At 47.8% G+C, this 27,026-nt stretch overlaps 2 protein-coding genes across 7 annotated transcripts in view; both read left to right on the top strand.

Moving 5' to 3' along the window:
• The first annotated feature begins 979 nt into the window (after positions 1-979).
• On the top strand, positions 980-20,709 carry PPM1D (protein phosphatase, Mg2+/Mn2+ dependent 1D). The gene is made up of 6 exons (XM_077787572.1): positions 980-1,527; positions 5,617-5,845; positions 7,994-8,118; positions 14,099-14,289; positions 16,022-16,261; positions 19,300-20,709. The coding sequence occupies exons 1-6, from the start codon at positions 1,089-1,091 to the stop codon at positions 19,831-19,833; spliced, it is 1,758 nt and encodes a 585-aa protein (XP_077643698.1). The 5' UTR covers positions 980-1,088; the 3' UTR covers positions 19,834-20,709.
• Positions 20,710-22,909: 2,200 nt separating this feature from the next.
• Positions 22,910-27,026, top strand: part of BCAS3 (BCAS3 microtubule associated cell migration factor) — a 298,857-nt gene continuing 294,740 nt past the window's right edge. For 5 of the 6 annotated variants that reach the window (XM_077787568.1, XM_077787567.1, XM_077787570.1 and 2 more), the window contains exons 1-2: positions 22,910-23,036; positions 24,310-24,397. In XM_077787568.1, coding sequence (XP_077643694.1) covers positions 24,327-24,397 — 71 coding nt within the window. In that variant the 5' untranslated portion in view covers positions 22,910-23,036; positions 24,310-24,326. Of the gene's footprint in view, positions 23,037-24,309; positions 24,398-27,026 lie in introns of those variants that run through there. The other variant, XM_021524867.3, reaches the window with a different exon arrangement.

The raw sequence follows: 27,026 nt of genomic DNA, 5'->3' as shown, positions 1-27,026 counted from the left end.
CCTGATTGGATTAGTGTGGATTAATTCATTAATGGTTGTAACAGGTTTGCAAATCCCTCAGCGCTCCAGGAATCCAAAGCTTTTTTGATATCCTTTTTATTTCTTGAATACTGCTGACTTTAATGTGGTTGGTGGAAGGAAATCCAAAGGGCTTGCAGTCCTTAAGCCAAACAATTATCTCCAGGGAAGTATTTTTGCAAAATTCCGCGGCGGTTTTCGCTGCAGTGAGAGGGGGCTCTGGGAGCTGGCAGTAAAACAATGTCTGGCATTTCAGCTATAAAACCGAAATACACAAACCCCTCCAGCGTGAAGGAAACGTCTTAAACGGTCATGAGCATAAAACCGTGCCAGGATGTGTAATTCCAGAGGGGTCATCGGTGGGAATCGAGTGGGAAAACGGGGATGAAAGCAAGGAGCGGGGAAATACGGGGGGTCTGAGCAACAGTGGGGTTCCTGGGACAGGAGAGCAGAGTAACAGCTCAGTGACTTGAGTAACAGTTCCTGGAGCAAGGGGAGGAATCTTGCGCTCCCCGTCCTGCATCCTACTTGTGATGCTGAGCTTTGTGAAGCCTTTTTGGGTCGCGTGGGACCTGGGGGACACTCATCGCTCCCTGCACCTTCCTCGTGAGGGCGACAGGAGGGGCAGCGACAGCGCCCGAGGGACCGGCCTCGAGTTGTGTCAGGAAAGGTTCTGAGACTGCTGGGCTCCCCAGGGCATGGGCATGGCCGCGAGGCTGCCGGCGCTCCAGGAGCGTTCGGACAGCGCTGCCCGGGGGGATTGCTGGCGTGTCTGGGCAGGGAGAGCCGCAGGACCGGCGGCTCCCGTCCCGCCCGGGCTCCCTCTGTCGCGGCTTCGGGCTCCCACCCGCCGGCCGCAGGGGGCGCGGCGGAGCCCGGCCGCGCCCGCCGCCCCTTCCGCCGCGGCGGGGCCGGCAGGGGGCGCTGGGCGGGCCGGGCCCGTTCCCGTTCCGGCGGGCGCAGCGAGCGGCAGCGGGAGCGGCCGGACATGCCCGGGCGCCGCCGCCGCCGTCTCCAGCAATAGTCGTCGGCGGGCGGGCAGCGGCGGGAGCCGCCGCCCGCTTCTCCCCATGGAGGGGCCGTACGCGCTCGGGGTGAGCGTGTTCTCCGACCAGGGCGGCAGGAAATACATGGAGGACGTGACCCACATCGTGGTGGAGCCCGAGCCGCCGCCGGCCGGGGCGCACAAAGGCGGAGCGGCGCCCGCAGGCCCCAGCGCCGCCGAGCCCCCGGCCGAGAGCGGGCGGCGGCGAGGGGCGACCCCGCGGGCGGCCGAGGACGGGGCGCAGCCCCCCGGCACCGGCCCCGGGCGGCGGCCGCGCCGCTCCGTCGCCTTCTTCGCCGTGTGCGACGGGCACGGCGGGCGGGAGGCGGCCCAGTTCGCCCGGGAGAACCTGTGGGGCTTCATCAAGAAGCAGAAGGGCTTCTGCTCGGCGAAGCCGGCCGAGGTGTGCGCGGCCCTGCGCAAGGGTTTCATCGCCTGCCACCGCGCCATGTGGAAAAAGCTGCGTAAGTGCCAGCGCCCGCCGCGGACCCTCCGCTGCCCCCGCGCCGCCTTTTCCTCCCCCTCTCCGCGCTACCGTGAGTGCCTCCCTCCCTCCTGCTGCCCTCCCTCCGGCGCTGCCATCCCCGGGAACCGCGGAGGGCAGCCCGGCCGCCCCGCCGGGTAATTGCGGAGAGCGAGAAAAACTGGAGGGCACGCTGCGAGGAGAGAGATGTAAACACAAGGCGAGGATACGCTGCTGGGAATGGTGCGGTGGTAGGGCTGCAGTTTGTTTTCAGGGTGTTAAGCGTCAATTTGCAAATTCGATTCGTTGGGAAGGTTTTCATCTTGTTGCCTTGGGTAATCGCACTGAACTCCCCCTTAGATTTCCTTTGCGTCATGAAAAGGGGAAAAAACAAAAAGTAATTTTAACAAACCGAAATGCTCTGGGAATGTTTTTTCCCTAGCGGTGCTTCTGATTGTTTTTGTGAGTCCTGATGGAAGAATTGAAATGTGGCTGGTTTATAACTCGCTCATATGTGAGCATGGGGGAACACTCAATGTCCCTGACAAATAGAAAACGCATCCTTAGTATCCTGAGGATGGTTTTGATAGATATAAATATATATCATCATTAGTATTTACGTATGTGTTAGTTGTTTAATTGCAGTAGCATATAAGCTGTAAAGAAGTCAATGTTGAGGACAGGAGCATGCCCAGACAAGTGACAGTCATCATTCCTGTACTCATCCTTCTCCCCGAGGTCTTGTGAGGCTGCAGTTTGAGTTTCTGAAAGGCTTTTCTTCTTCCTAAGATGAAGGTTCTGACTTAGAGTGTGGTTGTTTATATAGAATGTGTGTATCGTTTGTGCATTTAGGCATTCCAAAGCTTCAGAGAAAAAGCAAGAGCAGAGTTCAGCATGTGAAGGGAGGTGTGGAACACGGTAAAACTGGATCCAGAATAGCGACAGTGACAGCTGGGCTTGGGAGGGAAACCTGAAAAGCAAGAATTGTGCTCAGAGCACCCTGGGCTTCCAGTGAGTGGTTTAGGAGGGGTGTGGGGTAATGACAGTTTCATTTTCCTTTTTCTTCAATAGCAAAATAGAGAAGTTGTGCAAATGTCAGATACTTGAGGAGATATCGGGGGAAGGAGCAGTAAATTTGAGGGTACAGAGGGAAGGGTGTGAATTTAAGAAGCACCCGAACTTGACCACATCCTTGGCAATGGGGTGTGCAGCCTCCTGGGCTGCAGGGCTGGGTGATAAGGAGCAAAATGTGTGAACAGGGGGACATGGCATGGGCTGGGGGAAGATAAGGGGTTCAGTTTTTTGGCTGTTGTGGCCCTGGTGTGTTATTTGTCACTGGAACTCTGTGTGAGCACCAAGGCTGGGAGGAGAAGAGTGCAGGAAGCTCTGTTTAGTAATGGGTGTTTAGCAAACAGCACCGGGGTTGTGGAAGCAATTTAAATTGTTGTGAGAAACAGCACAGCTCTGGCTGGGAGCCTTTGATGGCACCTCGAGGTGGGCTGTTTAGTGAACTCCAGAGCATGTTTGCTCCTCCTGATTCCTGCTGCACGTGCTTAACAGCCCGAGTTCTGCGGGACAAGCCCATCATTATCTCTAGTTTATTGCTTCATCCTGTTATGGAGTCCCAGTGTGAATTCTACTGACAGGCAATAATTTTCCATATTACCACGTGTAAAGCAGCTTTTTAACTGTGTGGTGGTGATCCTGTGGACATGAAGTGGAGCCTGGCTGTGTTGGTATCTTGAAGGGTGTGGGAGAATGGTTTGGAATTTTGGGGTGGAGGATGGAGTCTTTATTGCTTCCAGTTGGCTGTTGGAAGGGAAGCTTGTACTCAGCTGCTCTCTTGGTTGTTGGAAGTTCTGTAGGGTATCCCCTGATAGACACAAACCACACTGATCATGACAGTACCAGAAAAACTAAACCAGAAAAATACCCATTGATTGTTTTTGGCGTTAATTCTGCAGTAAGAAAATTCTCTGAATGTCAAAGATCTTCTGGAGTAAGAGTTCATTTTGGAAGCTACTCATTAGAGTTTATGAGTTCAAAGTTACAAAGCTGAGTGTAAAGGGCAGTGCTTTTCAAGTAGAGGGGGGAAAATGTTTTAGAAAGATATGCTGTTGATGCTCCTGATCCATGGAGGAGTTGGATGCATGGATTTGATTTTAGTACTTGAGATCAGAAGAAAGCTCAGAAGTTTTGACACTTTTGCTGGTTCCTGGTGAGACAATCTCTACAGAGAGGACTGGGCTGTATCTAATACTTATCTCTGAACAGGAGCAAGGCATGAATTGCAATTTTAGGATGACGGGCAGATAATTCCGGGTTTTGTTGAGCCTAAAATCTGCGGCTGCTGCATCATTCTTTTTCCCACAAGTGGGTGATTTCCTTCTCTCTGCTCTGCGTCCCCATAAAGACTGATTTGACTCTCTAATACATTTTATTGCTGTTCAGAGGTTGTTACACTGACAGAAACTCATTAGTTGCAGCTTGTTTTCTGTTAAGTACATGGTTGAAGTCCTCATTACCACTTGGCTCCCTCCCTTGTTTGCTTTCCTTTTGGAATGTGTTAGATTTAATATCCACAGTTAAAACTGCCAAAGTACTTCCAATAAGCTGATTGAATGTTTGTGTTCTTGAAATAAAGCTGCTCCTAGGGAGAAAGTGTTTTAGTATTTAGAACACAAAGCTAGAACTCTTGGAACTTAAATGTTTAAATTGTGCTGGAGCTGGATGTCTTGGTAGCTCACACTGAGGAAATGCAACTTTTATCTTCATCCTGCCTGTGAATTCTGCTTCTCCAAATTCTTCTTTTCCATTACCTCTTCCATGTCTTCTTCCCTCAGGCACCAGAACATCATTCAGTGCCACTAGAACTGAAGTTCTTAATTTTTTTTTTTATTCTGTTTACAGCTTTAGAAGGTTAAAATAGCTGTTTTCACAGAGGATAAGGTATAACTGGGTTTTCCTTTTCTTTCCTCGTGTGTTTATTTGCCCTGTGTTTGTTGTGCCACAGGCACAAATAGAGAATGCAGTGCTTTGGCAGCCTGAGCTGGGTATTTCCTGCAAACAGCTTGTGTCACGGTGGAGTTCTCGTGTTGTGCTGTGTGAGCCTGACTTGTGAAGTGCAGGAGATAGAATGTGACAGGGAGATGAGGCTCCCTTTGGAATTTGTCTGAAGATGCTGAGTGGGTGCAGCGAAGAAGAAACATGAGGTTGCTGTTGGCAGTTGGAATCAACTGATAACTGGGAGCTCAGCCTGCTTTTGTGGGTGCTGGGGTGGGGAGGAGGATGGTGTGGCTGGGCTGTGGCTCCATGGGGGTGTTGTCTCAGTTTGTGCACTCTTGGGGAAAGATGAACTTGTGTGTGTAGACACAAAAATAGGAAAGGCATGAAAGAGAAATTTGGATGGGATGTAATTGGGGAGAGTAGTGTAACAGCAAGTTCATAGAAGTGGTTTGAGGGCAAAGCAGTTGAAGATTTCCCTAACCAGATGTTGTTGTTATTACTCTGAATCCCAGGGATACCTCCTGTAGAATTTAAGGAGAGCACACTGAGATAGTCTGAATTATTCAGAAAAGGGAAATGTGAGTAAAACATTTGAGATGTCATTCAGCACAAAATGTTGCTGTTCAGCCTATGAAAGTAAAATAGCAGGTTTTCTCCCTCCTAAGGGGATCAGGAATGTCCACAAATCCTGATTGCCAATCAAATATCCAGACAAAATAACTGAATTTAGGACATTTCTACTCCTTCAGACAGGGAAGTGAAGAGTAGCTCTCAATGAAACACTTCATTGATCCTGTTCAACCCCCAAGGAGCACATCTTCCCCCGTGTTCTAGTGATGCTTGGAATACCAAACCAGAGGAGGCAGTTTTTAGAGCCCTGCTGTGGTGTTTTGATGCTGTGTCAGTTTGAGCTGAGGCTGGGGAAGGATGTCCAAGGAGTGGGGGGACCTGGGGACGCCTCTTGGCCTGGCTGTTGTTGTGACATCCCCCAAGCCTCAGAGGGAGGCACCCCTCACAACATTCCCAGTTCCCCAGAACTAAACCTGTGCTTTTTGTCTGTTGTTTGCCTGGTTTCTCCTTGCAGCAGAGTGGCCCAAGACCATGACAGGCCTGCCCAGCACGTCGGGGACCACGGCCAGCGTGGTGATCATCCGTGGCTCCAAGATGTACGTGGCCCACGTGGGTGACTCGGGAGTGGTGCTGGGGGTCCAGGATGACCCCAAGGATGACTTTGTGAGAGCTGTGGAGGTGACACAGGACCACAAGCCAGAACTTCCCAAAGAAAGGGAGAGAATTGAAGGCCTTGGGGGCAGGTAGGTTTGTCTCCTTTCACTAAGCTTGAGCTTGTTGTGGGTGGGCACACAAGGAGCTGAATCTCTGCTATTCTTCTTTTGTCCTCTTAATTTTTCTTACAGCTTACTGAGGAATAAATTACAGGGATCCATTGTTACACAGTTGTGTTTCTTGCTAGTGGTTTATGGTATATCCAGAATTTTAGTTTTCTGGTGGATCATGCAGCTGAGGGGTGGTTACAGTTCTAAATGTTCACCAACAACTTTTTGCAAGCAGAGATGTTCATTTTTGGCCTATTTTCCTTTAAATTCTGAGGAACCTTCATGTTGTGCAAATTGCCTTTTCACATAGGTAAAATGATACAAGGTCTGGAATGTCCAGTTTGTCACAGCACTCTTTGATTTCTCAGGCATCCTGCATTGTCCCCAAGATGACAATGGCAGCTGTTGAATAGGTTCCTCAAAACTTCTGCTTAGGGAACATGAGAAAAATCCTGGATTTGAAATAAAACTCTCCCTTTGCTGTTCTAACACCACAATTTAGCACCTGTCCTTCCAGGAGCCATTCCTTCCCTGGCAGGAGCTGGCAGATATTGGCACACCTGAGCTGGTGTGTGTTCCCTGGGAGTGAGGGTGAGCAGGCAGGGCTCTGTCAGATGGCACAAATGTTTGGAGACAACTCCAAGAGCTGGGATCTGGAAGCTCTGTGTCCTCCCAGTGCTGCATCAGATGGATGGGCACGGTTTGCTGCTCGGAGCAGGGATCACTGAAGCTTTTCCTGCTGACATCATTCATCTGGAAATGCTCTCAGCCCATTAACCTGCAGGTATCTGTGCCTCTGGCAGGTGGGAGTTGTCCAGAGGCAGTTTTGCTGTGGGTTTCTAGGATGTTTCTCAGAGACTGGAAATCTCTGAAGGTGCAAAGAAGCATCCTCTGAAACTTAGTATCTCCAAGAATGGTTAATTTTTATTTTTTTTTTATTTTTACTGGAGCTCCTCCTGGTTTTCCCAGGCTGATTGTGAGGCATGTGGTGGGAGTGAGGTGGAACTGTGCAGCTGTGCTTGGGAATGCCTGGTCTTTCATGAGAGCAAACTGGGAACACTTGATGAGAGAGCATGAGGGAGTCTTCATTAAAATGCTATTTTCCCAGTGACAGTCTGAGTGTGGGATGAGGTTTTCTTTCCAATAGTGACTGAAGTGAGCTCTGTGTGGTCATTAGCTGTACAAGTGGATGAGATCAGGTTTTAGGATGTGGTGTTTGTGACTTTGCAGTCGTTAAGGCCTTTGAAGTGTCAGGAAGTGCATCTTGAATGGCTTCAGCATGGGGAATCTTGAGGCTGTTCCAGAGCTGCTCAGTTTCCAATTACCAATGGCTGTTCCCTTGGATGAAAGGAACTTTCAAGTATCCAGTTCCTAACTTGGTTGGGACCAAACTTTGCTAGTTCCTGGTTTCATTAGCTCTTATTCCTTGATGGTTCATATTTGTTCTTCTTTCTTCCCTGCCTGACACAGCTGCCCCAGTTATTTGCTCTGTGGCTCCTTTGACCCTCCAATGCCATCTGGGAGAGCCAAGCAGTGCTCAGTGCCTCGGAGCAGGTGTTCACATGCAAATGCAGAGCTGTTCTCCCTATCTCCTGCTTCCTGCAGACACCAGCCCGGGACAATTCCTCTTTTGTGTCTGCCTCCTGTTGGTGTTCCTTCCATCAGCAAATCTTTTCAGGAGGCTGCTCCTTTCTTTCCTCTTGTTTCAACTGTGCCATGCTGCTCTGTACAGCCAAATTTTGGGAGATGGAGAACACTGAAGGAGGAACTGTGTGGAATTTACACCTGAGTGAGCTGATGTTGAAGGTCCTCATGTGAGGGAGGCAAATCCAGTTCTGCTCTGTCTCTGACAGATTAAAAAGACACTCTTGCATATGTTGTAACTAGACGGAATTTCTTTCAGGTCTTCATTACCTCACTTTTTATTTTCTTCTGCCCCTCATCTCTCACTTTTCCCCTTGGCTTTCTACAAAAGTATCAAAGTGCTGTCGAGTGTTTTGAAATAGGAACTTCCCCGAGCGTGCCATCGTTATTACCTCCACATTTGCACATTTACCTGGTTTTGCCTCATTGACACCAACTTCCTCATTGCTGTTGCTAACCTCTGGCCCTGTCTGGTGCTTTCAGTGTGATCAATAAGTCTGGTGTGAACCGTGTGGTGTGGAAGAGGCCTCGGCTGACCCACAACGGCCCCGTGCGCCGCAGCACCGTCATCGACCAGATCCCCTTCCTGGCCGTGGCCAGGGCCCTGGGTGAGTGCCCTCAGCTCAGTTCATCCCTGCCTTTGCTCAAACACTGAATTTACAGAGGTCTCCTCGCTTGCCTTCTCAAATTCTGGGCCTTGAAAAGTGTGTTTTTAATACAATAGTACTGCATTTTTTTGAATAATGCTGCAACTGGGGAGAGAAGAACGTGACTTACAACGTGCAGGGTTTTCAGTGTCAGCCCTACAAGGATGGGATTTAATTTTACCACCAACTAGTCAAAAATTACAGTCCCATTATCTCAGTGAGAAGGAGGCAAATGTGTTTTCCCTCCTGGAGACACACAGGGCTTGCACATTTTCATTTGCACCAGAAATGAAGTTTTGCTGGATGGTGTATTGCTTCAGTCTTTCTTTTGTGGATATTTTTTTTTTAAGACTCGGCATAGAATGGGATGAAAGTCAAATCTGTTTAACTTGCCTTTATGGGAGCACTAGAACTGAGAGAAACTGTCTTTGAGGAGAGCACCTCATTCCAAGGACAGAAAGAGATATTGCAGGACTAGAAATTGTCCTGGAATATCCTGTGATGATTTTTTTTGAGAAGTACTTCTTAACTGAATTATTGGGTATCTCTTACCCATGAGTGTTAGTGTTTCTGGTCATTTTTCTCCTTAAATTCAATTGCAGAATGCCAATCTTTGGCTGCTCATGTTTTTTTACCTGTGTGCAGTGAAGAGGCCTCTCTGCAGGGGTACCCAGAACAGGTTTGGCTGGTGGGAGTGTGGTTTTTACCTGTAAGAGCTGTGCTGTAACTCCTGCCTGGCAGCTTGGCAGGCCCGTGGCAGTGCTGTCAGTGCTCCTGGGTCAGCTGGCAGTGCCCGTGGGGACAGGCTGTTCTGGGACCAGGGTCTGGCTCATTCCAGAGCCTTGCTGGGTCTGATTTCACAGGCAGGAATAGCTCTGCCGCAGGGATTTGTCCAGAGTTAAGGAGAAGTTTGCAGTGATAATGAACATGGAAGAGTCAGCTGTGTGTCAAGCAAGGCGTCACAGGTGCCTGAAAATTAAAAATTTTAATTTTAAGGACTTTTTCTCAGTATTTAAAAGTCTTTATGTGTTATATTTCAAGTAGGATAGAGTTTGTGGTTAGGAGAACTGACTTGAGAATTTGAGTGAATCCTTGGGAGCTAATAAATGAGTTGCAAAAAAACCTTCATCCCCTGAGCAGCACATTCCTGTTGTTCCCTCCTGCAGGACATGGAAAGTGTTATTTCTGGATTGCAAAATGTGAACGCTTAATTTTGATGCATCTTTTGTTCCTGTGATTGTAAGTTTGTTGCCTGTCTAAAGAGCTGACTGGCTTTTGATCTGATTGCTCCCAGCAAACTGAACAAAAGGATTTGGCTGGGGTTTGTGTGCAGATGGGAGTTCAAGGAACCATGCATTTGTTAGCCCCCAGTGCATTCTTTGCCAGCAAGTGCATGAAGAGAGGATTACTGGAGAGTTTTCAGGTCCAAAAAATGGGAACACCTATCTCTTATCAATTTTGGGATTTGAAAGCTCAAACCCCATGCTGGGACCAGCCTCCCCTCCTGCCTGGTCCCAACCTGGATAAAAATTTTTAGCAGGACAAGAGGAATCTCTCAACAGAGAAGCTTAGAGTTGGGAATTTATTTTATTTAAAATGGGGGAGATTATCTGATTAAAACCCCTAAAATTTATATCATAGATGGTATTTTAATTATCTCTCTCTTACAACACTTTAAAATATCTTGATGTAGTCTCATCCCCCAATCTTTAAGTCTAATGCACTCTGAAGGAGTTGAAGAAAGGTTTTAGTAGGAATAAAGTGGAAAAGTTGCAGTCAGCCAGCAGAAAATCCGGCTGCGTAAGGAATCCTTGTGGCCAGATTAATTCTGTTGACATACCCTTCCCCATTCTGATTGTCAGAAGTGCCCTTCTACCCTAAAATGAGCATTTGTGGTATGCACAGTGGCTGTATTTAAGTATTTAAATAATGCTTGGTTTATTTATAGCTCCATAACAAGTCAGAAGTATTTGGGCTTTGTGCTGTCCCTGTAGAGCATCTGTAAGATGCTTTAATGCACACAGCAGGTTGCTGTATCTTCTAATAAACCATTTTAAGCTGTAGTTCTGTGTTTTCACAGCTACTTCTGCTGACCTTTTCTGGGCAATGAGAGCATCTTTTTTTTTTAATATACTGATTTGCCTTGTAATAGGTACTCAAGAATGTGTGGTGAGGGATTACCTGGCACTGCTGGAGGTGTTTAAATGAATGAAGGATGAAACCTGAGCCAGGAGCCCGTTAGTTCAACCACTCCCTCCTGTGGGAACATGAACTCTGCTTTCTTTTTTTTTTTAATGTAGAATACAATAGACTCACCCCTATTTCAGGTGGAGCAGCTTCCACAGGACAGGTTTGACTCTGCCCAAGAGCAGGGATTTCCTGCTGCCCTCTAGGAGCAGTTCAGCAGCAGAACAGGGAACCCACGGGCAGCTGCTGCAGGAATCTTTGACAGGGATAGGGAAGCTGTTTTCCAGAACAACTGACTGGATGCCAGAGCTGCTCTGTGAAGCTCTCTGAATGCACATACCATGAAATCCTGGAGAAGAGGCTATGGCTGACCTCAACTGATCTGAGGAAATTGCTGTGTAAGATTTTAGGGTTGTTTACATGCATTTAACTGGTTTTTAAAATTAAATTACCAAATAGAGTGGGCACAGCTGCCACTCAGATTTTCCTTCTTGCTCCATTGTAGGCCATGAACCTGAGTCACATGAAATTGTGTAAGTTGTATTTACAGCAATTTCCAGCTTCTATTTATAATTATTTTTCTGTTTTATCTCTATAAAAACAGACAAACGTGGGGTGCGTTTGGGATTCTTTTCTTGTCCTCAGGATATCTTGCTGTAGCTTGTACAATTTTCTTCAGCCCTGAGACAAAATGATAAATGTGCTGTGCCAAATGCAGTGTGTGCTTTGCTCTGGGGATCTGTGTGTAACATGCATCATGTGAGGGCACCTGTGGCTCCTTGTGGAGAAAAACTTTGATTTAAAAAGCTCTGGGATTAATCAAACTGAGGTTTTATTTTGGACTGAGTTATGAAAGTAAAGTTTTTTCTTTCCTCTATTAAAATCAAAAGCCCTTTTTATATGCAAAACAGCATCTCCAGAAACTGAAATGAAAGATTTGATTTATGCAATTTCTGGACATGCTTTTACTCTAAGAAGGCTTTGGGCTTAATCCAGTCCAGCCCACTTACATGATGGATGTTTTTGTTTGTAACTACCATTACTTTCCTGGCAGCACTTGACTTAGAAATAGCTTTGTTGTTGTATTTTACAAGGTAACAGTAAGAGAGACTGCCTAGTTTGATACATTCTTACAGGCAGCTGAATTAGTTTCCTGCTCTTTTAGTGTCTGATTTCAAACATCTATTTCATTTTGTAAGATGCCTTGGAGATCTCTGTATATTATTCTGGTTTGAGTCAGGACTAAGAAACAGGTTTTTCTGGAAGATATGGAAGGAGCTACATTAATAACTTTTTTTTTTTAGTTTGGAAAAGAAATATGCAAACTCGCACTGAAAGAAATACTCCCAGTAAGTTTTTAAAGAACAAAATTGTCAAGAGTTTTGTAAATGTTTGGGTTTTAATTCGGAGCAAAAATAGTCTGGCTCCCAAATGGAAGCATGAGAGCCTGGAACACCAGCCTCTGGCACATGCCAGGCTGCCAGAGGGTCACTGCTCTGCCAGCTTGCTTTGGAACACAATTAAAGACTTCAGAGCACTTTGAAATGCTCAGGGAAACGTGTTCTCTGCTTTTGGCCTGCTCCCCTCTCCCTTTTCCCTTCCCAGAGCTGTACAGAGGCTGCCACAGAAAATACCTCTGCAGGTTTGTACTGCTGGGGTGTTAAACTTCTGCAGCTGGGCAGGGAAAGGGGGGCACAGCTGGGCAGCAGCTCCAGAAAGCTTTGCCTTAGGTTGGGGAGCTCTGCCCTTCAGGGAAAAACAAGAAATAAAAATAGAAATGTTCCCCTCCCCGTGAGATGGGCTGGCCGTGGTGGGCTCAGGGGTGGAAGGGGCTGTGGGCTCACGCTGTGCCCTTCAGAAATTTGTGATCCTTGGAGCTGGCCTTGTGATATTCCCCGTTATCCCTGTGAGGAGCCTCCTTCTCTTGGAGCAGATCCCCTGGAGTCAGTGTGATGAGTGCTTGGCTGTTTCCTCGGGAAGGGCAGCAGATGGACACGATGACACACGTATTAAAGAACTCAAATTAATGAACATCAGGTTATTTTTATCACCCAGCACTGTGTTTTTAATTAAAAACCTGATTCAGCTAATAACATTTTGTCATTTCTCCCACATGAGTATGAACAAACTGGCAAATGGAAGTATAAAAATATGATATATTTTGCTAAGTGATGCTGCTCTTGTTAGTTTTACCTGCTGTGGCTGTGCCAGAGCGATGTGAGAAACTCGGGAGTGCAGGAGGACTTTCCGTGGCAGTTCACATGCAAGAATTGCTCAGCTCTCCTGTTTCAGTATTTATTTTGATCTCTCTGCCAGCTGGCTTTGTCGGCAGCCTGTGGCAGCCGAGTGCACCTCTGTCGGAGCAGGCTTGGCTTTTAATTAGCTCTCATTAGCAGCATGTGCTTGTGGGAGCGGGGCTTTAATGAGGATGGGCTGTGGTGGAGTTGGGGTAATTGAGTTGAAGTATTCCTTTTCCTGCTTCTGGAAGAGTCTTTTCAACTGGTTGATAGCTTAAGGCAAAGCTAATGGAGGCAAGGAGGAAGACAAAAAGCTTATTTGTTGTCTTTAAAAGGGTGCTGATGGATGTGGAAGAAGCTCCAGGCCTTTGTCCAGCAAAAAGCAAAGGAAGAGCCTGACAAAACCTTACTCTTGAATTGTTGAGCTTCTGTTTGCTGCTCAGCTCTGACAGTTCAATTAATTTCTGCTTCTAAAGCTGTGTTCTGCACATAGAAATGTAGCCAGTGTTTGCAGTAATAATAATGTTACTTTTTGCTGCTTATCACTACAGGAAGCTGCTTATGAACATGGAAATAAATTTTAAAAAGAGGTGTTAAGGCAAATAATTACTATTATTGATTTGAAGGCCTAGCCTTAGAAAATGTTTTTAATTTTTGAAGTGTACTTGATAAATAGAATAGAAATAAATTGATATGGAAATGCATTTTTCTGCTGGAGTGGTTTTTATTTGAGGATGGTTTGGAGGGAGCTCTTGAACCAGGGACTGATTTGACTCGGATGCATTGTTCAGCTTTGTTTCTGGCGAGGTGACCCCAAACTCATTCACACAGTGAGAGACATTTAAAAATAGAAATGTTCCCTGCACCAGGCCATCCCAGGGAGAGGCTTGAGCTCTTATTTGCTGCCCTCCTGCTGGAGCCCAGCAGTGTCTGTGTTCCTGTGGCTTCTGTCCAGCTCCCAGACTTGGCACGTGGTGTTCGGCTGCAGAGAACCTTCCGTGTGGCCTTGCAAGTGATGCTCGAGCTGTGGGAGGAAAAGGAAAGGCAAAGGGGATTTATTTAACAGGGAAAAGGCTTCAGTCTCCTCCTTTGCTTTCTCTGTGTCCCTTCCCTGTGGCACCTGTGCACAGGAATACTTGCACGTTTGGTGTGGGATCAACAAAGCAAGGTTTTGCTTCTGTTTGAGGAGAGCTCAATTAATTCAGATAGGTTTTATTTTGGAGAGTGGTTAAGGTTTCACCATTTTCTAGGTATTAATCTGTTTAATTTCTCCTTTTTTTACAAATACTTGTTTTAAGAGAGTAGAACACCCCTGATTACATCTTGATTTAGTTTAAAGAGGATTAGAAGGTGGCAGCAGCTGAGCAGTGACGGGGCTGGAATTTCTTTATGTTCCTGCTGGTGACTCAAGACTGATGGTGTTGGATTTTCCGGGATGGAACATTTTTCTGTGTTTTCCAAGAGTGAGATTTCTCATGTGTTACATAAGAATTCCAACCCGTTTTCTGCTTTGCCAGGTGATCTTTGGAGCTACGACTTCTACAGTGGGGAATTCGTGGTGTCCCCCGAGCCCGACACCAGCGTGCACACGATTGACCCCCAGAAGCACAAGTACATCATCCTTGGCAGTGACGGGCTCTGGAACATGATCCCACCTCAGGATGCCATCTCCATGTGCCAGGATCACGAGGAGAAGAAGTATTTCATGGTGAGAGCAGTGGCCAGAACTCAGAGTGGAAATTTCTTCTTTGTTACCTCTAAAAATTGGTCAGCCTGATAGGGATGAGAAGTACCCCGCAGAGTTGGTGGGCTTTAGGCACATTGATGGTTTTGCCACAACATAAAAGTTGGTACAATGTGGCTGATGCTAAATACCACGAGTGTTAACATAGCTTAAATTATTTGCTTTATGTTTTGGGGAAATTTAACTAGCAGGGTGTTGCCTGTAAGTAATAAAAGAGATAATGAGTTTCTTCTCTAAGGAAGTTACACAAAATGCTGTCTGAACATTAAATTTATTTCACATTAAGGTGCATGTTATAATGCAGACTGTTTAGACTGAATTAAATTACTCTGATTTATTTTCCAAAACAGTTGGGAATTTATATTGGAGCATCAGAGAATAAACACTCTGCAAACCCCACGAGGGGCTCTGGAAAGGCTGTAGGTTGTGTTCCAACCTATCACAAGCTACTGCTGTGTTACAAGCTCTTTCTGCTATTTAAAGCACCGTGTACATGTGGAATATACCACAAACTGATTTAAAGGTGGAGTTAAGAGGAAGATGTGTTTTAATTAGTATTTCTGGAGGTGCTTTGGGGCATGGTTTGTAGGGATGTGTGTGGCATGAAGTGCCTTGTGGTGAGGTGGTGTCCCTTGTGTGACAGTGTCCCCTGGGTGAGGCGCAGCAGTTCTGTGCCTGGATGCTGATGTCCCTGTGTGACAGTGTCCCTGTGTGTCCCCAGAATGAGGTGCAGGTGTGGCAGTCCTGTGTCCAGATGCTGCTGTCCCCGTGTGTGACAGTGTCCCTGTGTGTCCCCAGGGTGAGGTGTGGCAGTCCTGTGCCCAGATGCTGCTGTCCCCGTGTGTGACAGTGTCCCCGTGTGTGACAGTGTCCCCAGGGCAAGGCATGGCAGTCCTGTGCCCGGACGGATGCTGGTGTGATTGTATGACAGTGTCCCTGTGTGTGACAGTGTCCCTGTCCCTGTGTCCCCAGGGCGAGGCACAGCAGTCCTGTGCCCGATGCTGGTGTCATTGTGTGACAGTGTCCCTGTGTCCCCAGGGCGAGGTGCTGCAGTCCTGTGCCCGGATGCTGGTGTCCCCCGTGTGTGACAGTGTGTGACAGTGTCCCTGACAGTGTCCCTGTGTCCCCAGGGCGAGGTGCTGCAGTCCTGTGCCCGGATGCTGGTGTCCCAGTGTGTGACAGTGTGACAGTGTCCCAGTGTGTGACAGTGTCCCAGTGTGTGACAGTGTCCCAGTGTGTGACAGTGTCCCCGTGTGTGACAGTGTCCCTGTCCCTGTGTCCCCAGGGCGAGGCGCGGCAGTCCTGTGCCCGGATGCTGGTGTCCCTGTGTGTGACAGTGTCCCTGTGTGCGATGCCCTGTGTGACAGTGTCCCCGTGTGTGACAGTGTCCCTGTCCCTGTGTCCCCAGGGCGAGGCGCGGCAGTCCTGTGCCCGGATGCTGGTGTCCCTGTGTGCGATGCCCTGTGTGACAGTGTCCCCGTGTGTGACAGTGTCCCCGTGTGTGACAGTGTCCCTGACAGTGTCCCTGTGTCCCCAGGGCGAGGCGCGGCAGTCCTGTGCCCGGATGCTGGTGTCCCTGTGTGTGACAGTGTCCCTGTGTGCGATGCCCTGTGTGACAGTGTCCCCGTGTGTGACAGTGTCCCCGTGTGTGACAGTGTCCCCGTGTGTGACAGTGTCCCTGTCCCTGTGTCCCCAGGGCGAGGCACGGCAGTCCTGTGCCCGGATGCTGGTGGGGCGGGCTCTGGGCCGCTGGCGGCAGCGGATGCTGCGGGCGGACAACACGAGCGCCATCGTCATCTGCATCGCGCCCCTGCGCGAGCGCGGCCGCTGGGACGGCGACGAGGAGCTGGTGCTGAACCTGGCCGAGGGGCCCAGCTACAGCAGCCCCGATGCCGGCAGCCTCTCCCCCTCCCGCTGCTGCACGCCCCCCCTCAAGGTAAGGGCTCTCCGTGCCTCCTTTCCGCCTCTCCCCAGCTCTGGGGTGATCAGAACATGGCCAGAGATTCAGAAATACTCATAGAAACTCCTCAGGTGTCAGTTTGCCTCATTTTTTAATGTTGCTGGTTTTAATTTTTACTGTATATGTCTAGATAATCTATTACTGAGATTGGCTCAGTTGGTTAAAACATAGCGTTGCCATTCTGTGATCCTTGTGGGTCTCTTCTAGCTCTGGATGTTCTGTGAAATCCACAGTTATATCCTCAAAGGTTTTGAGGACTGGGCCAACTTTTAACAATGTTTATTAAAGAACTTTAACACTCTGCCGTTGGTGTTCCAATGTAGGAATGCTCAGAATTGCTGCTGGTTGTTTATTGGTAGCTGTTGATCTGTGTTCCCTCCCTAAGGTGGAAGAAATTAGTACTGTTACTTTACAAACCTTGAAATGCATTGTCTCTTAAAGTAAGTTTCCCGAGACCCTCCCCAAAATTCAAGGCAGCCTTTTGAGGCAGAGAGGAACCAGAATGGGGCTCAGAGGTACAAAAAAGAAACCACCCAACACACCCCTTAGAATTAAGGCTGGGCAGTTTCTCTTCCTGCCTTGCCAGGTTCTTGTGTAGCTTGCCCAGCCCAGGGATTGCAGATCATGAACCTGTTCCTGACAGGGCGTGCTTTGATTTGGGTTTGTTTGGTTATGGTGGTGTTGGGCTTTGATTTTTTTTTTTTTTTTTTAAGATTAAATTTGTTCCAACACATGCTGCTGTAAAGAACATTTTCTTTCTGTACTAGGAGTTCTCGTTATCTTCCTCTGGTTGATTTGATGTTCTTTGTTGGAGGCAGGGACATCATAACATAAGGTCTTTCTGGAGGCTGCAAGTTTGAGTTGTTAACATAAAGCAGAGCTCTTCAGAGAGTTTTTGTTGTGTTGTGGCTTTTCTTTTCCCCCCTCTAAGAGCTGGAGTGTAGTTATGAGTGGCTGTTTGTTTCAGTAATTACCAGCTGCTCCTGATTTAAGTCACTGTCCTTTGATGTTCTGCAGAATCTTCAGATAATTGTCCTTTGGGCAAAGGAAAAGAAAGCAGAAATTAGAAAGGGAGTTTTAAACATTCCCTTGGGAGAAACAAGCTGCTAATAAAATGGCAAGCTTCAACTTTGTCTCCTCCCCTTTCATCTAGTAGAGCAAAATCCATGAAAAGTGCTTTAAACCTAGTAAAATCTTGAGGAAAACAAAATTTGAATTTTAAGTGCTCCTAAAATTTTCTATCACAGTTTCTGTGAGGGAAGCAGGGATGGCCTTGCTGCCTGACAGCTGCTACCTGCCAAAACAATTAATTTGGAAATAGATGCAAACTAAAGTTTCTTAATTAAACAAAAGTCTTTCTTAATTGCTTGTCCTTCTGGTAGCAATTACTAATACCAAATTAATTCCAGTATTCCTGAGGCCAGTGAGGAAGATTGATTGGCTTGTTGAGAAACTCAGTTGCTGATTCGTGGTTTATTTTTCCTGTTTTGTTACATCACTCTCCAGCAGTCCATCCTCTGCCTTTCCTTGGCTTCCCAAAGCCCCCTTCACTCTCAGCTGTTTGCACCAGCAGCAGATGCTGGGGAAGAGAGCCACAGCATGAAATGTCTTGTACAATGAAAAACATAAAACTAAGTTTTATGTGAGAGAATGTCAGAAATTAAATTGAGCAGCTGAAGTAGTGTTGCCAGAGCTGCTCTCTGTGTGTGATCTGGTGTCCTTCTGGCTTCTGCAGGAACTGAGATGAAGAATAACCTTTAAAATTCCATTCATGAAGGTCTTCCCTCTTGTGTAGCTAAGTGTAGTAAAGGAATGTTATCTAAACGGTTTTGTCTACACATGGGGAGACACAGAGGAATAGAGAGGAGTGGAAAACCACTGTGGATGCTGGGAACAATCCTGATATCTTTTCTTTTGGAGTGCATTTTATTAAACCTGGAGTTGTGGCTTCAGAAGCATCTGTTTATTCACTGAGATGTGTCCCTGACTGATTCAGCAGCGTGCATTTCAGTTTCCAGCACATGATTTTCTTAAAATAATAACTGCCATTTGCCTTCTGCTGAGGGAGTGTAGTGTGGCCTTGAAATTTACGATTGAAGGACTTGCCGAGTAACCAGGGACGACTTCACAATTAAATCTTTAAAAAGGTCAGAATTCCTGTCTTCAGGGCACTGCATAAACCCTAACTTTCATAATCCCCCTGTGGATAGTGAGAGCAAGTATTGTCCCCATTTTTCTGTTGGTAAAACTGAGAATGAGGCACAAACCCTTCTCAGGGGCTGCAGGACATGAGGGGCAGAGTTTAGGAAGTGCCTGGCTCTCGGCTCCTCACTGCCTGTGCTTCCCAGGGAGTGGCTGGATGTGCTGTGAGGGATCCATAGGCAATAAAAAGTGTCACTGCACAGCAAACAGGAATATTTTTAGCTGGCTGACACTGCCCCTTGGTGTGGGCAGCTTGAGGAGGAGCGTGTCCAGCCCCTGATAGCCTGGTTATGCAGTAACTGAGAGTGCTGAACATGACAAAGGTCAGGAGGCTCTTGCTGCTCTTTGGCCACTGAGCACACATAAATCAGGGGGCAGTGCCTCTGTCTGGAGGGAAGTCCTGGCTGAGCGTTGGGAATGCTGCTGCTGCAGATGACAGAGCTTACAGGCACTGCTTTTCCCCGAGTTCCCAGCAGCTGCCTGCAGGTCCCTCGGTGCTCTGCAGCTGCCGTTCACATCCCAGTTAGAATTGTTTGCATCCCTCAACACGGAGAGGAGATGAATCTGCTGTGGAGTGGGATTCTCCTGCCTTTGATAAGGCTTAGGGAAATTCTCCAAGTGCCACACACTGTCTGCACCCTCACAGAATAAAGTCTGTCCCTGGCAGTGTCCGAGGCCGGCTGGGACAGTGGAAGGTGTCTGTGCCCATGGCAGAGTTTGGAACCAAGTGATCTTGAAGGTCCCTTCCCAGATCACTCTGTGATTCTATGATTATATTTATGCCCTAAGTATTTTGTTTCCTTTTCCCTCAGCTTGTCGAAGATGACCCCTGGCCACGACTGAACTCTGCTGAGCCCATTCCTCCCCTCCTGCACAGCAACATGCTCTCAGAAAAATACCTGGAGCTGCCAAACGAGATTGCCAAAAGCAATTTACCTTCCTCGGGAGGAACCCCGAAGGATTCAGCCCCCCAGGAGGAGAAGTGCAGCAAAGCCCTGGCTTTGAGGCTACAAGAATCCTACAGCAATGGTTTGTCGGTCAGCCTCTCCCCTTCCAACTCAGCCAACTCAGGCACGGACCAAAAAGGCTTCAAGGTGTCCCCTAACGGGCACAGCAAGGCGCAGGACGCGGAGAGGCCGCCCCCGGCCAGCTTTAAGCGGACACTGGAGGAGTCCAACTCGGGCCCGGCGCTGAAGAAGCCGCGGCGGGGGCTGGCGCGGGGCGCGGCCGCCGGCCCGCAGCGCCGGAGCCCGGCGCGCCTGGCCATGCGGCGCAGCCTCCGCGGGCAGAAGCAGCTCAGCAGCTCCCTGTTCCACCCGCCCCGCAAAGCCGTGTGCGTCTGCTGAGCCTCCCCGGCCCGCCGCAGCTGAAGCTCTTCCCGTTCATTTGGGTTTTTTTCTTTTGTTTTTAAAGTAGGAACTTTTTTTGGTATCCAACAGCTTTATCCCGGCCTTGTACTTGCTTGTATTATAACTGTGAATTTTGTAGATGTGTAGGGTATTAAGTCACTGTAAAATGTGTGTAAATTTGTATTCCTTCATATAAATGTAGTCTCTTTTCTTCCTTGTATAATTGTTACGGCGGGGCTAGGCCTTGTTTTAAAAAAAAACAAAAAACAGAAAGTAAAATAAAAAAAAAAATTTGTTAATTTACTAAAGTCATCAATTTGTATACGCTTCTCGTGAGGAGAATTTCACAACTTTTTAACTAAAGTAAATTATTAAACAAAATGGAAGATATGTATTTTCGTAGTCTGATACGTTCCACCTAAAGTGTGTCTTTTAGAGAATACACTAGGTCTATATTTTGGTTTTAAATTTTAGATTTCTCTACTCAGAAATGAAATGTATGTGGAAGCAGAGATTTGAGTCTTGCTTTACACACCTCCATGTCGATTTTATGTTAATTAAAATACTATGCAGTATCTTATTTAGTTGTATTTTTTGTAATAATAATCGTCAAAAGTATTTAGCAAAAAAAAAATGTGTTTTAAAAACTCCAACTCCCCAGAGCATCTAACAAAGCCATTCCCATCCCCTGTTCCAAGTTGGTGGCATTTTCCCCAGGCATCACTGCCCTCCCGAGATGTGTTTTCTGCTATTCCAATACCAATGGTGCTGCTAATACCTTTCAACACAAGTTCTTAAATTATTTTATGACTATTTTCATTGACTGTGTGGACCATGTGTATGTTCACCTCAATAAAACACATGAAAATTTGATGGGGATGTTTTTTATTTTTTTGATTTTTATTTCAACCTTAAGTGCTGGTATTTATTCAGCAGTGAAATATGAATTTATTATTACAAAAATATTCATATTTATCTGGTACTCATTAAATATCTGAATACTCCCCCCTTTCTCACTGTGGCTTAGGATACAAGACATCCCAGTTAGATTTATGACAGAACTGATCTTGGCACTTTATCCTGAATGTTTAACTGTAGCAATACATTACATTTTTAAAATTTTATTTTGATGGGAAAGCAAAAGGGCAGTACTTCATCTCTGTGGCCAGGATGGTTATTCGTAGATCCAGTTCTTTACTGCTGGAACAATAAAACACGGCTTGGAAGCAGGCCTGCTATCTATATGTGTTACCATGGTTACAGAAATCCCAGGGGATTTTATTCCTGAAAATATTCCCTTTCATCCATGCTGGGAACACAGCGCTGCCTTAGGAGATGAAAGAAACAGCCTGTCCAAATTGGATCCTGCAAGGATTTATTTCTGTGGATGTGGGGAGTAACTTCAGTTCATAAAGTTTTGCTGTGATGTTGAAATTCTGCCCCAGATGGGGAGGAAAGGCTGCAGAGGCCACAACTGTGTGTGGCAACCGCCTGGCAACAACGTTTGCAACAACAATAATTACCTGTTTTCAATTAGTTTGCACTGAACCTTCTAAAGAGTGACTCTAACACCTCGGTTACATGACTGTGTTACTACTTATAAGGGAAATATGCAAAAGAAAAAAGATTTGTAATGAATTTCCCAGGGTTTTTGCTCTACACAGAAGCAAAGTTTTAAGTTTCCACAGAATTCTGCTGCACTCAGAAATGTGAGCCTCATTGAGGTTTCCTCAAACTGTTGTAAACTCAGGCTTCTCCACCTTTTGAATTTTTTTTTATTTTTACTCTTAATAAATTAACCCAACCCTACAGTTTTTCCTGGGGAAGCTGCTGGATGATGGTCAGGATTAAACAGGCAGAGCTGCTCTGCACTGGGCAGAAACTGGCAGTGTTTACTCCTGGGTATACTTTGCCCACCTCTTTTATAATTTCTCTGAAATGAATATTCAAAGCTGAGACAGGGGAATTTCCACCTGGTAAGTTAACAGAGGCTGCTTTGGTAAGATCAAGCCTGAGTTCCATCTTGTTCTTGTGAAATAAAGCTCTGAGCTGTGCAAACCTGCTCATGGGCAGTTTGTGAATGTTTTCAGTCGCTGTTTCATTCTTCTGGTATGTGGATGGTGGTGGTGTCACAGCAGTCAGGTGCATCCCCAGAGCAGGTCACCCTCTCCTGACCTGGTGCCACTGTCTGGAAAGCTGAACCAGGGCCCTGTGTGTCACCCTGAGGCATCTGGGCAGTGCTGGACACCTGTAAACATAAATCACACGCTGGGCTGGGCTGGAGAACTTAAACCTCACCCACGGGCAGGGACCTTCCACTGTCCCAGGGTGTTCCAAGCCCCATCCAGCCTGGCCTTGGACACTTCAGGGATGGGGCAGCCACAGCTGCTCTGGGCACCCAGTGCCTGCCCACCTTCACAGGGAATTATTTATTTCTATAATCAAAATCTCCCCTCTGGCAGCGTGAACCATACCCCGTGTCCAGCCACGCCAGGCCCTTGTCCAAAGTCTCTCTCCATGGCTCTTGGAGCCCCTTTGGTGCTTCTTTGGCCCCTCCTCAGCCGCGCCCCCAGCGCTGCCGCAGCACCCGAGCTCTGAGGGGCACCAGCTCTTCTCCCCGGCAGACCCTGCGCTAGCCCTGAGCTCTCCAGCCTGGAGGCGCTGCAGCTGGGGGCCGCCGCGGCCTTTTCCCCCTTGCCGGGACTCTGCCTGCGGCGCTCTGCTCCTTCCGCACCTTCCCCCGGCCCCTCCGAGCGGGTCCCGCCCTCAGGGTTTCACAGCCCCTCAGGATCCCTCTCGGCCCCTCACTATTTCACGGTCCCTCACACTTTCCCTCACGGTCCCTCACGGTCCCGCCCATCAAGCCCCGCCCAGTGACGTCACCGCGCGCGGGCCGCGCCCCTCCCCTCCCCACGCGCGCGGGGCCGGCCCGGGCGCGCGGCGGCTCTCGCGAGATCCCCGATGTAAACAAAGCCGCGGGGCGCGCGGCTGGCGCGGGGGGGGGGCAGCGCCGCCCGCCTCTCACCGCCCCGGCCGCGTCCCGCCGCGCCCCGCCCACCGCCGGGCAGCGCGGCCGCCGATTGGCTGAGGGAGGGACGCGTCCCGCCCCCGGCGCGCTGCCATTGGCTGCGGGCGCCGTGCGCTGGGTGTCATTGCCCGGGGGGTCCCAAACAGTGTCAGTGGCGCCGGCAGCGCGGCAGGTGAGGGCGGCCCGGGCCGCGCTCGGGGCAGCGCCGCGGCGGCTCGGAGCGGCCCCGCGGGGAGGCCGGGCCGGGCAGCGGGGGGCGGCGGGCAGGGCAGGCCCGTGAGGCCTGGGAGACCCCCGGCAGCGGCGGCCGGAGGGCGCGGGGTGTGGAGCGAGGGGCGGCCGGCGGGGTGGGCGCGCTCCGGGAGGCGCCGGGCGGGCGGGCAGGTGGCGGGGTTCGCTGTGGAGTTGCTCAATAGCGGCGGCGGAGGGGCCCCGGGCCGGCCCGGCCGCTGCCGGGGCTCCGGAGGGGTGCCGAGGCCCGGCTCCGGAGCTGAGCGCTGCCCGGTGCTCGCCTCCCCTCGCTGGCACCGGGCGCTGGCACTGAGGGCACGGCAGGGCCGGCTGTCCGTGGGTGCTTCCATCCTTTCCGTGACATTTCGCCTTTCAAGGCTCCTCCGTGCCCGTGTCACTCTGCTGTTGTGTTGTGGAGCGTTTTGTTACTAATTACTATTGTGCAACTAATTTCTGAGTGGTTATCCTGCCTCCCTCAATGGGCTGGCCCTTGCAGGGTCTGGCCTGACGCGGAATGATGCTGATAAGTGATACCACGATGGGGATTTGGATTTTTCTTTTACTTTGTGAACAGGTTTGGGGTGGCGGGACACCACAGGGCAACTGAGCTGGGATCTGTGGTGCTCCTCAAGTGCTTTCTGCCTTTGGGAATGTTACACAGTTTTCCCCTGGAGAGCAGAAGTGTGAAGGAAAGCTTGAGAATGGCACAAAAAGCTGATACAAAGCAGTAGAACGTGTGAGCTGGAATGTAACCCATATTTTCAAGAGTACAGTACGCTGCAATTGTGATTGCACATTATTTTTATATAATTGTTCGCTGAGACAGCAGCCCATTAGGAAATAGTGGGTTGGTGTAATGGTGATGACAGCTGTGCACCTGTACCACTATCTTTAATCATGGAATCACGGACTGGTTTGTGTTGGAGGGCTCCTTGAAGACCATCTAGTACAGTTTGAGATAATTTTCCACTTTTATCATTCAGGTCTGTGGGGTTTGTTGTTTTGTTTTCACAAACATTCCAGAAGCTGTAGTAACTGAAGAAGTTTCCTGCTAGGTGCATGATTTTCTTTTTCCTCATTAGAAAAAGTGCTGTAGAGAGGCCTAGAGGCCTGTGTGAGTGAAATTCCTCTCTTACCACCTTGAAGAATACATGAAGAACTTGTGTGACAAACAGTGCTGTGGAAATGTGAGTAAAAGTCTGTGTTTGTTGCAGGCGTGTGCCCAGGAACGATGGCGACAGAGTCCCCGCGCCGCCCCAGTCGCTGCACTGGAGGAGTGGTGGTTCGCCCTCAAGCTGCCACGTAAGAACCTTCTAGAAGAGCAGTCCTTACTGAAAAGGCTTTGGTTTTCTTGTGGAAGAGCCCAGCCCGAGCTGGTTTGGGTTTTTTCCCCCCCCAGAGCCAGCTTGTGTTGACGCTGCAGTTTTGGTGCGTTGAGCGTTGTCCAATAAAGTCAACACGTGGCATTTCTGTCTCCCTAAGTGGGACCCCAGCCTCTGCAGTTGCACACCAAAGCTGTGTATTTAAAAGATAATTACTGCAGATATTTGTTGTTGTTTGCTCCATTTTGCTGTACAAACATTGCAATGTAGAAGAGTGATGCCAACTTCTTCCTTAGGCCAGAGGGATGTTCCACATGTGATCCTTTCTTTTAAACAACACCTTGTCCCAGGAGTGGATATATTAAAACATACAAAACTTGTCATTAAAGTCCTCCAGGAAGAATTGTGGATTTAAAAAAAAAAAAAAATTATTAAAAGAACAAAACCAAGGAAAAAGAAAGAAGCTCCATCCTTCTGGTCAGAGCACCTGCCAAACACTTTTTGTGCCTGGGCATTCTGATTTTCACTGTGTTCACATGGCAGTGGTTTCATGGCAAAAAAGCTTTTTGGCTATAAGACAGCCTAGAAGATTTATGGTCTTTGTTAAAAGAGTTGTGTAGCAATTTTTCTTTATTCCTTGGGATGTTTATGCTGCTGCAAAATGGCACTGTATGGAAATATCCACTCCAGGGGGTGTTACTGTGCCCTTGGAGATAACTCTGTATTTTCAGAAACTTCCTTTTCATTGAAGAGCACAAGAAACTGATTGTTGTAGCACAGAAAGTTGTGTTAGATCTTTGTCTTGAAGCCGTTTTTCAATGTGGCAAAATTCCTCAACAAATGCATTTCCTCTCTGTAACAACATTTTCTTCAAAATATGCTTTAAAAGTGTTATAATAGAAAAGCACTGTACAAAATTGATCTGTTCTGAAGATGATTATCTGTTATTTTTTTAAACATGGTGTTTTGTTCTTGAGGTACCTGTTTGTGCCTCAAAAATGTCACTTTTTGATGAATGTGTGTGTGCTGAGCACTCAGCAGCATTAACTTTCTACATCATTATTAAAGCAAGATTGGGCTTTTTTGTGGGTTATGTTGTTTTTAACCACTTTAGAGGCATCTCCCTGGGATTTTTTCAACTTTGGGAGAGATTTAGAGCACACACACTGAATAAAACACCTCCCAAACATCGACTTGGGTTCAAGATGTGCTTGGGGAGAGGGGAAAAAAGTGCATTCCATGAGCTGAGCCATGAAGGCAGCATGACTCTGGCTGGTTGGCATTCCCAGGGCAGCTTCAGACACTATTTAATACTCTAGCTGTGGCCAGGTATTTTATTTAATAAAGGTGTGCAGGGGCAGCTTGGGTGACCTACATAAATCAGAGAAGAATCAGCACAAAAGAAACCACAGTGTTTGTGAGGCCTCAGCCTAAAGCTGAGTGGGACAATCTGGGATGCAGAAATCCTGGGATGGCTGGTTTGGTCATGGGCTGGAGTAGGCTTTCTGGAATGTAAAACTTCATCTTTTTGATTTATTTCAAAGAGGTGTTGCAGCATTTGAGTTCAAGTATCTTCTGGACGGTTGTGTGTAGTCCCAAACTCTCCAGAGTGCTGCGTTTTCAGTGCTAAACACACCTGGTTTTATTAAAACAATCTTGCACAGCTTCAGAAAAAAGCACCTTTGGCCATCCAGAGTGCCTAATTTAGAGTAAATTGTAAAGTTTAAATTAAAATTCTCCTTTGTTGCTATGAGAAATCTTGAGTTGGCACAGGAAAAATTGCAGCAGCATAAAAGTTAATTTTGGAGCTGCCTAAAGAAAACCTGAAGGCTTTTCTTAGATAATCTCAGGCTTTCTGAAGGGAGCTCTTGTTGCCAGTGTGTCTCAAGCGTTCCTCGTGGCACAAAGCACCAACTTTCTGCAGGGTTCCAGCACCATCTGTGTGCTGCTCTCAGCCCACGCTGTGGTTACTCAGCACTTACACAGGCCACTCACTGCTGGGTTACTCAGAGCATTGCTTTAACTCTGCCCCAACAAATGTATCTTGCACTAGAAACCCTCCCCAAATCGATGCTGCTGATGAATTTCCAACAGGGAATAAGCCTCCCAAGCTATAAAATCTTAGCTGGAAATGCCTCTCCTTGCTGTCAGGGAATTTTATTCCATCCCCTGCCCCTGAGCACTGCCAGCGTTGTCCATTATGCACAGGAGCTCTGGAAGCTCCACTCATTGTTTAAATCCTCATTTTCATGTTTTAAGAGCCAATTCAAGTAGAAAAATCCTGAGGAATGATTTCCAAATCCCTGTGCCACTTCTGGCCCCTCTGATGTGGAGAACGTGCTTATTCCTTGAATTTAGATTTTATACTTTGCCCCTAAGCAGTTATTCCATCAGCAGGTATCACTTGGCTTTTTTACAGACTTTTATTACTCTTATTTCATAACTCACAGGCCACAATTTATATTATCAGAATTTGGCAGTAAAATTAAGCCTGCATTGCATGCTTAGTGTTCTCCTATGTGCTAAAGGTTGCCCATTCTTCCTTTTGCTGGTCTAATTTAGTAATTCATGGCCATTTCTGAGCTCCTTTGGCTGAAATTCTCCTTCTG

Source organism: Lonchura striata, chromosome 20, assembly GCF_046129695.1.
Source record: "Lonchura striata isolate bLonStr1 chromosome 20, bLonStr1.mat, whole genome shotgun sequence".
NCBI lineage: Eukaryota > Metazoa > Chordata > Aves > Passeriformes > Estrildidae > Lonchura > Lonchura striata.
Note: the sequence above shows the minus strand (reverse complement) of the source record. Positions and strands in the feature narration are given on the sequence as shown.